Genomic DNA, 15,211 nt, shown 5'->3' with positions numbered 1-15,211 from the left:
TACTTTTCTATTTGCATTATGTGAAGAAAATGCTCTAAGACTTCTGGAAATAGCAACCTTCTATAATCAGTTACATAAAATGAAGACATTTGTCTTCCAATGATTTTTCTAGATGGACAAGTCAGAAATAGCCAAATTTAAATTTAAACTCTAATTTGTTAGAATAATAGGTCAAAAGTTCAACATCAACCACGCACAATGTTGTTGAAAAGCCATCAAAAATGGACCCTGTGCTACTGTCTTTAAACCTGGTCTTTAACATGTTCCATTCAACAGACTAGTAGTATAAGTAAATATATGTCCCCTTAGAAACTTCTACCTCTTTGCAACAGTAAAACTTTAGGACTCTATATGGATGGTCACATGTTTAGCTACTATAAACTGAGAGCTGAGAAAAATCACAGCAACCTATTTCCTGAATATATGTATCATCTAGAGAAAAGCCAACACCACATGATTTCACATAATATCTACCAGATCATTTTTTTTTTTTTGGAATTAAACAGGAAGAAAAACTGATAGGTAACACAGCAAGACTGAGGAGAATACAATAAAAGTTTAAAAAATAAAATTAAGTGAAAGGATACAGCCTTAAAGCACCAGTCTGAGTTCCCACTGCCAGGATCTTCTGTACAGGATCAAAGGCCAGGGCTGAGGGTTGATAGGGAAATCCATGGCGAACAGTCTAGGGATGGGCAAGTGACATCACACCAACCAAAGCCGCAAGCAAAATTTTAAAACAGAAAAGTCAATAAAGACATTAGATTCTAAAACCAATTATAACTGATGCAAAAGCACATATACATGTAACTACTGCTTTTAAAAAAACCCCACTATGAAATGTATACTAAAAAACAACACTTATTCACATAGAACCTAAAACAAACAAAATCTACCCCAGTATTACACTTCAATTTCTGCTTTTCCATAATACTGATATTCTATTGACAAAAATGTCTCACTAATAGTCTACAGTATTATATCTGAGACCAAATTATTAAAATTCACAGTGGTCAAAAATTCTGTAAATTCATTTAAAAAGGCAATTCATGTTTTATTTCAAGTGTGATAACCTCATCATTAGTGTACTAGTATTTGGATGCTCATGCAAGTACTTCTAAGGAAAAGCTGTCATATAAGCTAGTCAAGGATTCAGTAACGCAATTCCCAAACATCTATCCCAACATTGTGCAATTGTAACAGAATACAGACTTGTGCATTTTGCTACTAAATTCTTAATCATTTCAGGGCAATATGGCCAAAAAGTGTTCCTACACACTTTTAAGGGACTCTAACATTTGAACGCACGGTATTTATAAGGAAGGCAGATGTTAACACCAAAACAAGTTTGTATTTCTCACTGAGCAGCTGCTGAATTAATTCGCTGCATCATTCTTTCTGAATTACCGACGGCTACGGCAACTGCCGTGCCATTAATCGGCAAAAATCACAGCACTAACTTTTTAACTAAACGTAAGAGGACCCTGTGATTTAAAGCCCATGTTTAAAGCCTCCTACCATAGTCCACGGGAAAAGTGATGAGCAAATATCTCGCTGAACAGGTCTGGCTTTTTGACAAGCAACGTTCATCAGACACTGCTTCCAAGGGAAACTTCAAAGTTGGTGAATGACATCAAAATGCCTCAATTTTCATTAAGATTGTGGATTAAGAATACGAATTCAAGATCAGTACCATAGGTTGGAAACCGCCCTGAATGATTGCTGCCTGGGACTTGGGGGGGGGGGGGGGGCGGGGGGGGTAGATATCAAGGAAAAGGTGTAAGATGATGTAAATCTCCAAAATAGCCCATCGGGCCAATGTTTGCTAGAGGAGGCGCGAGTGCTCTCCTCGCGGCAGGACTACCGCTGGCGCCCTGTCCCCCGGCACTGCCCCCCGGAGCTGCCCCCGAAGGCGCCCCCCGAGGCCGCGGGCGGCGCGCTCCGCTCACCTTGCAGAGCTGGAAGTGCTCGGACTGGAGCGTCTCCTGGACCTCGGGCTCCCGGCTCCCCGGCGTGTGCTGCTGCGGCTGCGGCTGCTGCGAGGCCGAGGACGAGCCGGCGGTCAGGCCGTCCAGCACCTTCCTGATGTTGAATTTCCTCATGGTCTCGGCGGGGCTGGCCCGCGGCCCGGGAGGGGCGGCCAGGGGCGTCCCTGAGCGGGAGGAGCGAGCCCGGGCGGAGGGCAGCTTCCCCGGGGGAGCCGGAGGCGCGGGGGTGAGTGCGAGTGCGAGGGGAAGAGGCGGCTGCGGAGAAGCAAGAGATAATCCAAACAGGAAATACGGCGACGGCGCGAGAGCCGCGGCCGCCGCGAGCCCTGGCGGCGACCCTCTTCCTCCGAGGCCGCCGCCGCCGCCTCGCCCCGCGGCCCGGCGGCTCCGCAGTGGCGGCGGCGCCCCGAGCGCTCTGCCGGCCTCACCTGGCCGCGGGCGGACCCTGCGCCGCGCCGCCGCCCCGGCTCGCCCCCGCCGCCGCCGCCGCGTCCATGGCCCGCGGCCCCCGCTCCTCGCCCGCCCCGGCCCGCGGTCCCTCGGCGCTGCCTCCCGCTCCGGCCGCCGCTCCGCCTCCCGGGGGTCGCCGGCTCTCCGTCCGCAGCAGCCGCTCGGCCTCCCCGCCGCTCAGCGCCGCTGCCCGCCCGGCATCGCCCGCAGGGCGCCCGGGGTGGGTCCCCGCGCTCTCCGCCTCGCTCCTCCTCGCCCGTCCGCCACTGGACCGTCCCGCCCTCGCTCCTTCGGAGCCCGGCTGCCGGCCTCCGGCGCCCGTGCCGCCCGCGCTCCCGCCCGGCCGCTCCCTCTCGCCCGACTGGGCGGCTAGGCACACGGCACCAACGCCCGCCGAGCAGCAGCGGCGCCGCGGGTACAGCGCCGGCGGTGGCGGCAGCTGGGCCTCCGCGGAGCAGGGCTGCTGAGCATGCGCACGCCCCCCGCACCCCCACCCCCGCGGGAGTGGAGCCGGGGCTTAAATTATCCTCCGCGAAAATCCCAGACCGCAGCTCAATCTCCCCGCCCCGGCCGCCCTGCCGGAGTACGCAGCTGCTGCCCCTGCAGCTGGGGTAGTAAAAATGTTGACGACTAAAAAGCAGCAGGAAACCTTTTTTCAAATTCGGTCTTTAAAAACGCGGGGTTTAAACTCTCACCCCTTAAAGAAGGTACACACTCCCGGCTGCTGGCCGCAATATTATTGTTGTTGCTTTATTGATGGTCTTTGTTTTGGATTGATTTGGATTTGGTATTTGAAACAGAGCGACTTGACAACGGCTATGTGGCAAGAGGATGACAGACTTTTAAATGTACTAGGAAAGAAGATAAACCTAAAGGGGGGGGGGGGGCGGGGGGATAAATTCTTCCCGAAATTGTTGGTGGGATTAAAGCGTGGCCATAGCAGGTAGAATGGAATAAGCTACCGAAGGGGAACCGCTCCAGGGCTGGGTGTCTGCCGCGACCTGTGACACGTCGCCACCCCTGGATCCAGTCTGCACGCAAGGGTGGGTGTGGATGGGGGCGGGAGTGAGGGTGCAAGTCAACAACGCGCTGTCACTCATTTCAGAACCTTCAGGCGCCTTTAACACTGATTAATCCCCAGCAGCTTCTCTCCTCACTCTTGCAAGGGCAAGGAGGGAAAGATGAAGTTTTCGCTCAGATGCTTCTGCTGCTTCTCACACACAATCTCGCCTGGATGCTTGGAGACAAATGTCTGGTTCGAGTTTGAAAACGTAGAGAGAGATTCAAGCTGCAAGTACCCTCCCAGAGAGTGCGTTCAACAAGAAAGGTAGATGGGAAGCAGAGGTATTTGATTAGGAAGAATGTAGAAGCTCATAGAGACTAATTCTATTTCGTGGGGTAGGGGTTGGGAGGAAGGACACTCTTCCGGATACCTGACTTCCACGCCCCTAAGGGTCCAGCGAGGAGCAACAGCAGAGCTACTTGGTTTTCCGAATCCAATTCAGAAGTGCCCGCCCTCTTCTTTCTGATTGGTCGAATTCTGCACCGTTCAGGGAAATTCTCATCCCAGTATTGGTTGATGCGGCAGGCTTTCAATAGCAGTCAGCAAAACAACTACGACTCGGGCTCAGGGATTTCGGGAAATGTAGTTTTCTTTGGGGCTTCCGCGTTCAAGGACGAAGTCTCACACTTGGGACCTATAAAAATTGTATTGTGGCTAAATATTTATTGAACTACTCAGTTAATTCACTGGGTGCAAAGAACAATAAAACAAACTTGATGATTTTTCTTAAACTACTTACAAGTGTTTCTGAATTTTTTATTTACTAGTTTAGTGCTCTGAAACATTTTATTGTATAAGACCTTGTGCTAGGTACTGAAGGCGGCGCAGAAGAATCCTTGCTTTTAACAAGCTCACCACAGTCTAAAAGGGGGGAAACCTCACATAAATAAGTAATCATAAAACAATGTGATGAATTCATTGATGGAATCATGCACGAGGAGGAGTGAAGAGGGTAATTTAACCAGCCAGAGAAGTCCTGGAAATGGTAATATTTACCATAGTTGTGTCCAGATGAGTAGGAGTTGACCAGGTGAAGAGGAGGGAGAAGAGCATTGGGAGGCAGGTGGGGAGGTTATCAGAAGTAGCTGAGAGTATTTTTTAAAATGCTAATGCCTCCATAGGGGAAAATCTCAAAACAGAGAGATCACTTACTTCCCCCACAGATTTTTATGATCCACCTTATCACCTAAGTTGAAAATAAATCTGTTGGGAAATTTGTCATCATTGGATTATAAAACTCTTTGGAGAAGGGACAGCTTCTTGCTGAGAGGCCTTGTGGTGGTGTAGTGGAAAATTCCGGGGCTCTGTTGTCTGCCAGACATGAATTTCAATCCAGGCCTTGGTAATACGTGCAACCTTGGGCAAATCCCTTACTTTTCTGAAGGGCTACGTTCCTCAAGTGTAAAATGAGATTAATACTATCTTCTTCCTAGACTCTAGGACCTAGAGTTTTGTGAAAATAAACTGGAAAACAATTATAAAGTTAGCACTACATTGGTTAGCACTCTGTAGATACCTAAAAATGTCAGTTTTTCCATTCTAATATCAGGGTACATGAGGTGAAAGGAACTTGAGGAGATCTTCTTTAAGCCAGTTCTCCATTTTTTACTTTATAATTTTTGTTTTTATTTCCATACCTCATCAGATTATAAACTCATTCTGACATTCCCAAAACTTTGGTTCCTAGAGGACACATGGAATTTAAGATGAGTATGGAGAATGTCTGCCAATGTAAATTAGCTTTGTGAATTTGCAATCCATCCTCTCCAAGAGACCAGAATTCTATCAGGTATAAAAATAACAATGCCCCAACCCATGGATTCAGACAATAGGGTGGTGAAGGCCTGGGGTTGAGGGTGGGGGTGGGGATGGGGGTCAATGGGGGGGAAAAGGGGAACATATGTAATACTTTCAATAAGAATTATTTTTTAAAAATTTAAAGAAAAGCCGAAACCGGTTTGGCTCAGTGGATAGAGCGTCGGCTTGCAGACTGAAAGGTCCCAGGTTCGATTCTGGTCAAGGGCATGTACCTGGGTTGCCGACACATCCCCAGTAGGAGATGTGCAGGAGGCAGCTGATCGATGTTTCTCTCTCATCGAAGTTTCTAACTCTCTATCTCTCTCCCTTCCTCTCTGTAAAAAATCAATAAAATATATTTTTTAAAAAAAATTTAAAGAAAAATAAAACAAAAAACCAACAATGACCCAAAATATCTGCTTTTATGATAGCAAAGATAAAATAATGAACCCTCAAATTCATTACATTTTTTGTAAGTCAATTTCAATTGGCCACTGATTTTTAAATTAAGATAAAAAAATTTAAGAATTTAAATAACAATTAGAAATTTTAAGCTTATAGTGGAATTATTAAAAATTTAACAATTTATATTACTCATTTTAAAATTGAGCACAAAGCAGAGAATTTTAACCTATAATAACCTCTCAACAACGTTTTACCTTTTTTGTTTGTTTGTTCTGTTTAATGAATGAATCAATCTGTTGATTCCTAGCAACACAATAGCTTTCTGCCTTTGAGCATGTGGCATTCTCCCAAATATAATTTTTTCTTACCTGCTAATTGATGAATGGATCAGTAGATGATTATATAAAATATACACTGGCAAATTATAGATATCTATATTACATTCAGCTCTAAACATTACTCAGTTAATACAATGAAAATTAACAAGCAAAAATAAAATAAAAGAATCAACATACAAATAGAAAGGCAGCTCATTAAATTATTTGACATTGGAAGGCCAAAATCCCAGGACAGAGAATTCATACATTTCTGAATCTGCCAATTCTCATTATCTCATTTAAAGGCTACCAGGCTTCCTAGGTATTTGCCTCAGTGGTTAGAATGCCATCCTGTGCACCGAAAAGTCACAGGTTCCATTCCTGGTCAGGGCACATACCTGGCTTGAGGGGTTTGATCCTCAGTCAGTGCTTGAGCATGAGGCAACAGATGGAAACGATGTTTCTCTCTCCCTCTCCCTCTCCCTCACCCTCTTCCCCTCCCTGTCTCTAGAATCAATGAAAACATATCCTTGAGTTAGAAATAAAGGCTACCAGTCAAACTAAGGCTCTATTATTGGTCTCAGGGGCAGCTGGATGCTGATTGAGAGGAGTAAAGTAGAAACTAAAAATACATATTTTAGTGAGAAATTATATTATTGGCCAAAATCTTTCTAGAAGGTAAATTATATTATTGGCAAAAAACTTTCTGAAAGGTAGACCAACTATCTCACTTACTAGCATTCATTTATATAGAATTAACTGTAGTTTATTGAATCCCGAAGGATGTCTACATAAAAATAATTGATTCACTACACCTTTTAACAGCATATTTAATTTAAATTATTTGTAAATTGCAGCAGAGGTATTAGTTAGTTTGCCTAGTTCAGGGTTGTTTTCTAAATGGGTATCCTAGGTCCTGCTGAAATGTTGGGGCCTGGGCAACCATATTTTTGAGCAGGTGACCATGTGTCCTTATCCAGACTGAATGGATCAGAGGCAGACACCTGAAGTAAGCCAAGGCAAGAGATCATATTCCTCTGGGGATATGGAATTGAATCATAAAGGTGATAATTTGTCTGAACCAGGAGATTATATGGAGCTGGGGCTGAAGCAGAGAGTGCTCATATTTTGATGGGTCACAGGAGAATGGAATAGACTCTAATTACAAAGAAGTGACTCTAAGGAGATGAAGAGTAGAGTATTCCTAATCTCCAGTTCCTAGTTCTTATTCTGTCTACACTTTTTCTCCTTCTTTGTGTAAACAAGTTTGAGTGGGTTCCTGATTCTTCCAATCAAATATTCTTATAAATTTAGTCACAGCCTGCCCCAGAATGTAAAGAAATGTAGAGATTTTGTAGCCATCTTTCATTGACATATTTATCTTCTACTCACAATTCTCCCCCAATGTTAAGTGGCTACTGCAACATCTAGCAAAGAATTTGTGGTTTAGCCTGGACTGATTAAAAGTAATTGTTGTGATGAGAAAAGGTCAGATTCTGGATTATATTCTAATGATAAAGCCAAAAGGATTTGCTGACCATTTGGGGCGTATGAGAGAAAGAGGTAAGATGAGGCCTCGGTTTTTGGCATGAGCACTTAGAAGGGTGGTGTTGCCATTTACTTTTCACATTTATGACTCCTGGATAATTTCCAGTTACCATTTGTACCTGAGTGGACTTGACAAATATCATCAGCTAAACAAACAAGCCTTGTCTGGGAACAAGCAGGATCCACTACATTGTGATCTTCTTTGTCAAGCTCTGGCCTTTCTAGAAAAACAGATTAGGCAGATATTAGTGAGCCTCTCTTATTCCATGGATTACATCTGTCACTCTTTAATAGTATGTGTAAAAGTATTATTAAACCGTATACAAAAATGTCTAGGCAAAAATCAGCACGTTCAAGTGAAGAGAAAATTCCAAAACTGCAAAAAAAAAAAAAAAATTAAGTAAACCAAATGAACACTTAAATGCAAAATATGAGGCATTAATGTTGAAAAATGAGAAAAATATTGTCAAATTCTTAAAAATTAGAAACTGGGCAATCAGGAGTTTCTAAATATATTCTCATATGTTTCAAAAGTCATTTCTACAATGGGAACAATATTTAGGGTAAGGAAAAATGTCCCCAGTATTTTTTTTAAATATATTTTATTGATTTTTTACAGAGAGGAGGGGAGAGGTATAGAGAGTTAGAAACATCAATGAGAGAGAAACATTGATCAGCTGCCTCTTGCATACCCCCTACTGGGGATGTGCCCGCAACCAAGGTACATGCCCTTGACCAGAATCAAACCTGGGAAACTTTCAGTCCGCAGGCCGATGCTCTATCCACTGAGCCAAACCGGTTAGGGCTCCAGTATTTTTAATTTAGGTATTCTATTTTAGAATTTAAATATTGTTGTAAATATTTTGAGAACTTTACCAAAAGTTCACCTTTTCTTTTCAAAAAACTTCTTATAATTCGATCTGTGAACTGAAGAGCTAGTGACAAAGTGTGTACTTTATCCAGTTACTCACAATTAATATTTTGTGATTAATGAATAAGCTTTGCAAAGCAGTTAAAGTTACTATTTTGTTTCAGTCTCTACCCTCTGAGCTTCTTTCTATTCTACCAGCCTGTTCTCTCCCTTCAACTAACTACCCATCCCTCTTCCTCAAAAAGAGAAAGAGAATAAATTTGGATCAGAATACTTCTAAAAAGTATTCCCTTAGGGCAGGTCAAGCATATTGAGTGTGTTTCTGAGCGAATTGCCAGGCCAAGCTTTTTTTTTTTTTTTTTTTTTTTAATTAAAACACACATCAATAACCAATAAAAACTGATTTTTTTTTCTCTCAGAGAGAGTTGCTTGACAAGGGAGTCCAGTGAGATAGTGTCAATCGCGGCTGACTAATAGGACACATTACCTTCCATCTGAGGCTCTGAGGTTTGACACAGACCTGGGCCACATCTCTAAGTCATCTGGTTGTAGAACGTTTTGATGCCAACTCTTCTTTTTTTTTTTTTTCTGGTCAACCTAAAGACTACTACCTGAGAAATTAAAAAGAATCAAAACAAAGACTTTAAGGTAAGGAGGGTGGGGAGTAATCCTCTCCCCAAGGACCCATCAGAGCCAAGATAATAATACTAACAATGAAAACATGCAAGGGATACTAATTAAGTCTCAGAGGTTTTATGTAGAAGGTAGGTAAGCATAGTCTCAATACAAGGATGGTGTTTCTCAAAATAGGACCAAGTATTTTGTTTTAAACTCAGAATGGGTTCTTTGGCTGTGTTTTAGCAAACATATACTTAGTCCAACAGCAACTTATAAACCTGTAATTGTAGTATCTCCTTCCTTCCCTCCAGCTCTGAGTCAAACATGTTCAACTCTCAGGGTAACCTCTGGCCTTGTCACCTGCTCTTTTTAAGTAACTCTGTTATTCTATTTTCACACACCCACAGTCTCAATTCTACCTACAGTGACCACTGCACTGTTTCTGGTTTTATGACCAATGGCACAAACTAAGTTCCTTTTGGTATGCAATTTTTAATGATAAAAATCTCTATTAAGGAACTTACCAACATGTTAGTAAACCAAAACGTTAGTAAAGCCAATATAACATATATGGACTATACCCCAATAAAACTGAGCCTTTCTATTCTCAACACAATTACACACACACACACACACACACACACACACACCCCTAGCTCTCAAAGCCTGGGAGATCAATTTAGATATTTTCTGAATTATTTTTAATATAATTTAAAGGAAGATAAAACACTGAGCATAGAAACTCTTCCCCATATTTCTCTTCACCTATTTAAAAATCCCCTCACTCCACTTTTCCCCACCTCTCATTAGTTTTTCCAATAACTCTATCACTCTCTTTAGAAAGCCCAGCCCTGATCACTGACTCCAAATCCCCCTTCCTTAAACCCCCCAGTCATTCTCTTATCTATATGCTTATATAACATGATTTACTCCGCTAATAAGATAAAAAGGGGATGAATATTTCGGAAGCACAAAGAATATTCTTCACAAAGAAGGGAAGAAGAATGTGACTATGTACATTATAGCAGTTACTTCCAGTTTTTCCTGGCCCATAAATACTCCCAGAGAGATAATAATCATGATGTTGGAGATGCAAAATGACTAAAGTCTATCAAGAAAGGGAGGGGAAAATGCCCTAGCCAGTTTTGCCCAGTGGATAGAACATTGGACCACAGACTGAAGTGCCCCGGGTTTAATTCCAGGCAAAGGCACATACCTTGGTTGCAGGCTTAATCCCTGGCCCTGGTCAGGTTTGCATGTGGGAGGCAACCAGTCGATGTCTCTCCCTCTCCCCTCCCCTCCGGCTGCTCCCCCCCCCCCCCCCCCGACCTCCATTCCACTCTCCCTAAAAATCAATGGAAAAATACCCTCCGGAAGGTATTAACAACAACAACAAAAAAGGGAGAAGCAGAAGAAAAGTGCAAGATTAGTGCAGTTTCCAAAACAGAGCATCAGAACCTGTGTCCTGGTGCTTTCGCTGATCGGCCAGCGGGGTGACCTTTAGCATTCCATTCCACAAACATTTGCTCTGTGCCCATAGTGTGGCACAGTGGGTGTTGTGGGGAATATAAACATGATACAACTTGGTTGTGGCACTTTAAAAGATGGCAATATAGTGATAAGGAAGCAAAATCCCTAAAAGGAGTGACCAGACTAATGCCAAGTGCATCCTTTTATTCTCCTAAGGATTATTATCATATTCCATTTCAAACTCTCCATAGCAACACTCTCCCATTGGGTATGTACTCATCATCATGGTACCTTGTCTCAGAGGATGAGCTTCCATGGAAGCAACCCCTGGGGTTGGGAAACATAGAAGGAGGATGAGGAAAGACCCTGGAATCACTCAATTCCCTATTATTCATCCAAAACCTCCAACCACTCCCACTAGGTTTCATCCAGACCAGCATGACCCAAATATTTCCACCAAGACAGTCTTGTTCAACAGGCCCCAAATACAACTTCCCTTCCTTGGTTTCCTCATAACCGTAATCAGGCTGTAACTTCAAGGCGTGGTTTCATGAATGGGGTAAGTGCAGTTTCTCACATCCAGGTGTAAGTTCCTACTCACTCTCCAGCATGGAGTGATGTGCCCCTTTGACTTTGTAGTGATAAAATAAGTGATTATTCCTTTCAGCTCAGGTCCATAGAAAGAAAGGGAAGGAAGCTACCAGACTTTTCCTTATCCTCATTGCTCTTTGGCAGTTGGAATGACTGCCTTTTTGAGAAGCCACTGGAAACAAGGTAATGTGAGACTATCAGTCAACCAAAACACTTACTTAGAACCAATACATTTATGAAGGTGAATGCGACACTAAATGGATTTTAGTGGCATTGTGGGTCCCATCTATTGCTGAGTAATGTTGTCTGTCTCTGTGCTGTTTGAAATGATTCATATTCAACTTTCAGTCATGAGGTTTGTTTCCTGTGATTTAATAAAGGGTTGTCCAGTGTCCTATAGGATCATCTACTCTTAGTAATCTTCATTGGCCTAAAATGCATGACATTGATGCATAAATTCCTCTGCAGTGGCTGCTTCTTCATCTGTTCTTCAACTATAAATGTTCTGCTTATTCATGATGAGAGAGTTTGTTAAATTCAGGAAATTGAGGAGGAAGTTCCATGATAGCATTATCATGGTTCACCAGCCTAGCGGTTTCCTTCAAGAGGCACCTCACTGTAGATGAAACTTAGAGCAGAGTTCCCCACCCGATGATCATGTTAGTGCTACCATGCAGCCTCCTGGGATAATTCTACTGCCTTCTTAATATTCAAATATGCAGAGCTGATGTTTATGTTTTTTGTAGTTCTACTTCTTTTGTCATGGCAGAACAGACAAACCTCAGACCACTGTGGCAGGCATACTTGCATTCTGTCACTAGCTAAGTAGCATCAGACAAGTCATTTAATGCTTAATTTTTTATTTCCTTACGTGTAAATTTGGTGAATAAATACCTTAAGTAGAATGTTGTAAGATTAGAATCAGAGTATAAAGTTCATTGTCCAAAATCTGTCATACACAGGGGTGGGTAAACGTAGATTTACAGTGTGAATACACAAAACAGAGTTTATTCTTGTATTATTAATTATTGTATTTTCCATACAAGTAACTATAAACCTAGTTTTTCCCTACCCCACATATATTGAAATTAAATGGTAGCTTTCAAATCATCGTTTCACGTCTATAGCCACTCTCTAGGTGATTTTATTCTGCTCTTGTGACTTAAGAGTTATCTAATCCTTGATGACTCCCAAATTTATATGTCTTTTCATACCTTTCAGGTTTTATTCATATACTAGAGGCCCAGTGCATGAATTTGGGCACGGGTGGGGTCCTTAGGCCTGTCCGGCCATCAGGGTGGATCAGGGCCAGGCTGATTGGGGCCTGTCAGCTGAGGGGAGGGACAGGACATGGGAGGTTGGCTGCTGGCCCCAAGGAGGGAGCCAGCCTTCGGACCCCCTGGGAAAGGGGCCACGTCTGCCACCACACACTCTGGTTCCCCATCCCATCCCAAGTCCGAAGGCCCCAGTGGGGTTGGGAGAGGAGGCTATGGTCGCTGGGCCAGGTGCAGAAGGAACGGCTGCCGACGCCACCAGCCAGCTGTGGAAGGGTGGCTGTGGGAGCACACTGACCACCAAGGGGCAGCTCAAGGGTCTTCCCCCTAGTGGTCAGTGTGTGTCATAGCAACTGGTCAACCAGTCGTTCCAGGCGTTCTGGTCGTTCTGGTCCTTCGGTCATAATGGTTGCTTAGGCTTCTATATATATATATATATATATATATATATATATATATATATATGCCTCTTTGACATCTCCACTTGGATATCCTAAAGGCATCTAAAATTTAATGTCTATAGTAAATTATTCACTTCCAATTGTAAACTATACCTCCTGGATAATTATTTGGCTGTCACTACAGCAGCAATCTGAGTTGTACAGCAGCCAGGAAAATCTCAGATCCTATGTTTGCTAATTGAACAAAACAATTCATGCTCAGGGGTAGCAGGCAAAATGGGCCTTACTCTGCTGGAATTGTTTTGGAGTTCATTTTTTGATTTGCCCCACTCCTTCATTCCAGGTTCTCTGACCCCTAAAGCTACTCTCCTGGCAAATAGTGCTCCAGTTCTCCACCCAGGTATAAGAAATGCTCATTCCACTATGTTTGGAGAGGCCACACTTTCTGTGGGAGATGAGGGTTTGCAGTTAATTAGAACTTTGTGCTTCTCTGAAACTTGATCACTTTAGAATTAATAAAAGCAAATATTGGAATTAATGCACAACGGAATAGAAGTTGAAAACATTAAATAATAATATTCTGGCCTCCAAGCTTTCCATTTTAAATGTCTTATAAATATAAGTCATAGCTTACAAATCAAATTATTGACAGAAACAGGTTGGTGGATGATACAACTCTAGATTTAATTAAATAAAATTTAACAACTTTTAGTTCTTAAATTATAAAATGGAAGCCCAAAGGATGGCCTCTATGTGATCTCTGCAGTGAATGCTTAGATTATTAAGGGATGGTTGGGAAAATGGAAAAATCAATTAGATTGAAACTTTAAATGATTCCTGAAATTTTCCATTTTTTTTCCTGTATATACAGTTTGAAATGGAGAAAGTTACCATAAAGAAGTCTTTGATTTATAAAGTACTTATGTTTTTCTAAAAGAGATTAGGGTACAACAAGATAAAAACAAAACTTATATTTCTATTTTTATAGGTTTTGTGGTTATTGTTATTTTACATTTACCATTTGATTTGCAATCTACGGCATATCTTATTTTTCCCCATTTTACAAAGAGACATTTATAATATTAGTGGTTAAGTGACTTGCTAACGGGTTAAACTGGCTTTTACTAGAAGCCAGAAGGACCTCTTGCCTTCTTGGCCCAGAGCCCGTTGATTCATTCAATCTGAATCATTGTTCTATGCCCCAGGGACACAGCAAAGAAGAAACAAAATCCCTTACAAATAAATGTATCATGTGTCAGGTAATGCTGCTGTGAAGAAAAATAAGGCTGAGTAGGGCACTGGAGTGGGGATGGGAAGTGACTGATTGTGAATATGTGGGGGGCAGGGATGAGGACGAGGAGAGGTTAAAATTGCTCTTATTTTATGGGGAAAGTCAAGGAAGGCCACATTGATAAGGTGATGTTTGTGACAATTAGGCAGGGACATGATTATATATGGGGATCAAATGTAAGGAAAGAGCAGTCTGGCCAGGGGTTGGCCAAATCCTGCTCACTGCTTGTTTTTTCTAAATAAAGTTTCAATGTAACACAGCCAAGCTCAGTCCATAACGTATTGTCTATGGTTGCTCTTGCACTACATTTTTTTTTAAGTTGATGTAGAAAATTGGTCTTGTTACATCAGATAGGCTAAGGGCTTTCTCAGGTTTTCACCTCAGTCCTTTCGAGATGTCCACATTCTGTCCCTTTTTCACAATGTGGGCAATCAGGAAGTATTAGCTTCTTAGCCTTGGTTGGACTTGCCAGGTCCTCAGCACAGGTCATAGATCACAGTCCTCCAGACCAAAGAGATGGTCTTGGGAAAATAACTCGACTTCCTGCAGGTGACAATTGGCTGAGATGTAGCCATAGACTCAACAGGTTTCTAGTGGGGAATGCCCATGCCATATCCTTCTGATATGATAGCCCTTTGTCCAGTTGTAGGACCCAAACCAGGGGCAAGCGCCTTTGCAGCTCTCTCCCGCCTACCTCTATGCTATGTTTGCCTTGACTAGTTGCAACAACTGAATCAGGGAGTGTGCTTTCTTTCCTGGGAAGCTTGACATTTCCTCTGACCTCCCCTGGAACAGAAGGCACAGATTCTCTGCTTTTGGATTATCACACTTTAGGGATCAGAAGGAGAAAGAAGACACTTGAAGAGATAGATGTGTTTATGTGGTGCCCTTCCCCAACTCTCCACTCCACCTGGAAAAGGAGGCAGAAGGCATAGGGCTCTCCACACTTATACCTCACTCTTTAACTTTTCTCTTCCCTTCTTCCCTTCTCATATCTCCATGGGGAGGACAGGAAGAACAGACAGTATTCTTTTTTCCTCCCTGACTCCTTTTTTCTGCCTCTTAAACCTTTCTTTTTAAAATTTAAGCTTAAAAATTAAGATGTCTCATTTGATTAGCAGTAAAGT

General features: G+C 42.6%; 1 protein-coding gene across 6 annotated transcripts in view; it reads right to left on the bottom strand.

The window, feature by feature from the left end:
• STXBP5 (syntaxin binding protein 5) overlaps positions 1–2,367 on the bottom strand; it is a 156,286-nt gene extending 153,919 nt beyond the window's left edge. For 3 of the 6 annotated variants that reach the window (XM_070417864.1, XM_070417865.1, XM_070417867.1), the window contains exons 1-2: positions 1,950–2,366; positions 588–685 (exon numbers count right to left, since the gene is read on the bottom strand). In XM_070417864.1, the coding sequence (XP_070273965.1) occupies positions 588–685; positions 1,950–2,102 (251 nt within the window). In that variant the 5' untranslated portion in view covers positions 2,103–2,366. Of the gene's footprint in view, positions 1–587; positions 686–1,949 lie in introns of all 6 variants that reach the window. The other 3 variants (XM_070417861.1, XM_070417863.1, XM_070417866.1) reach the window with 2 other exon arrangements.
• Positions 2,368–15,211: the final 12,844 nt, after the last annotated feature.

The sequence above is a fragment of the Myotis yumanensis genome, unplaced genomic scaffold, assembly GCF_028538775.1.
Source record: "Myotis yumanensis isolate MYYU_CA2020_CCGP unplaced genomic scaffold, mMyoYum1.0.hap1 SCAF_6, whole genome shotgun sequence".
In the NCBI taxonomy this organism is placed as follows: domain Eukaryota; kingdom Metazoa; phylum Chordata; class Mammalia; order Chiroptera; family Vespertilionidae; genus Myotis; species Myotis yumanensis.
The sequence above is the reverse complement of the archived record's forward strand: the minus strand, read 5'-3'. Positions and strand labels throughout refer to the sequence as shown.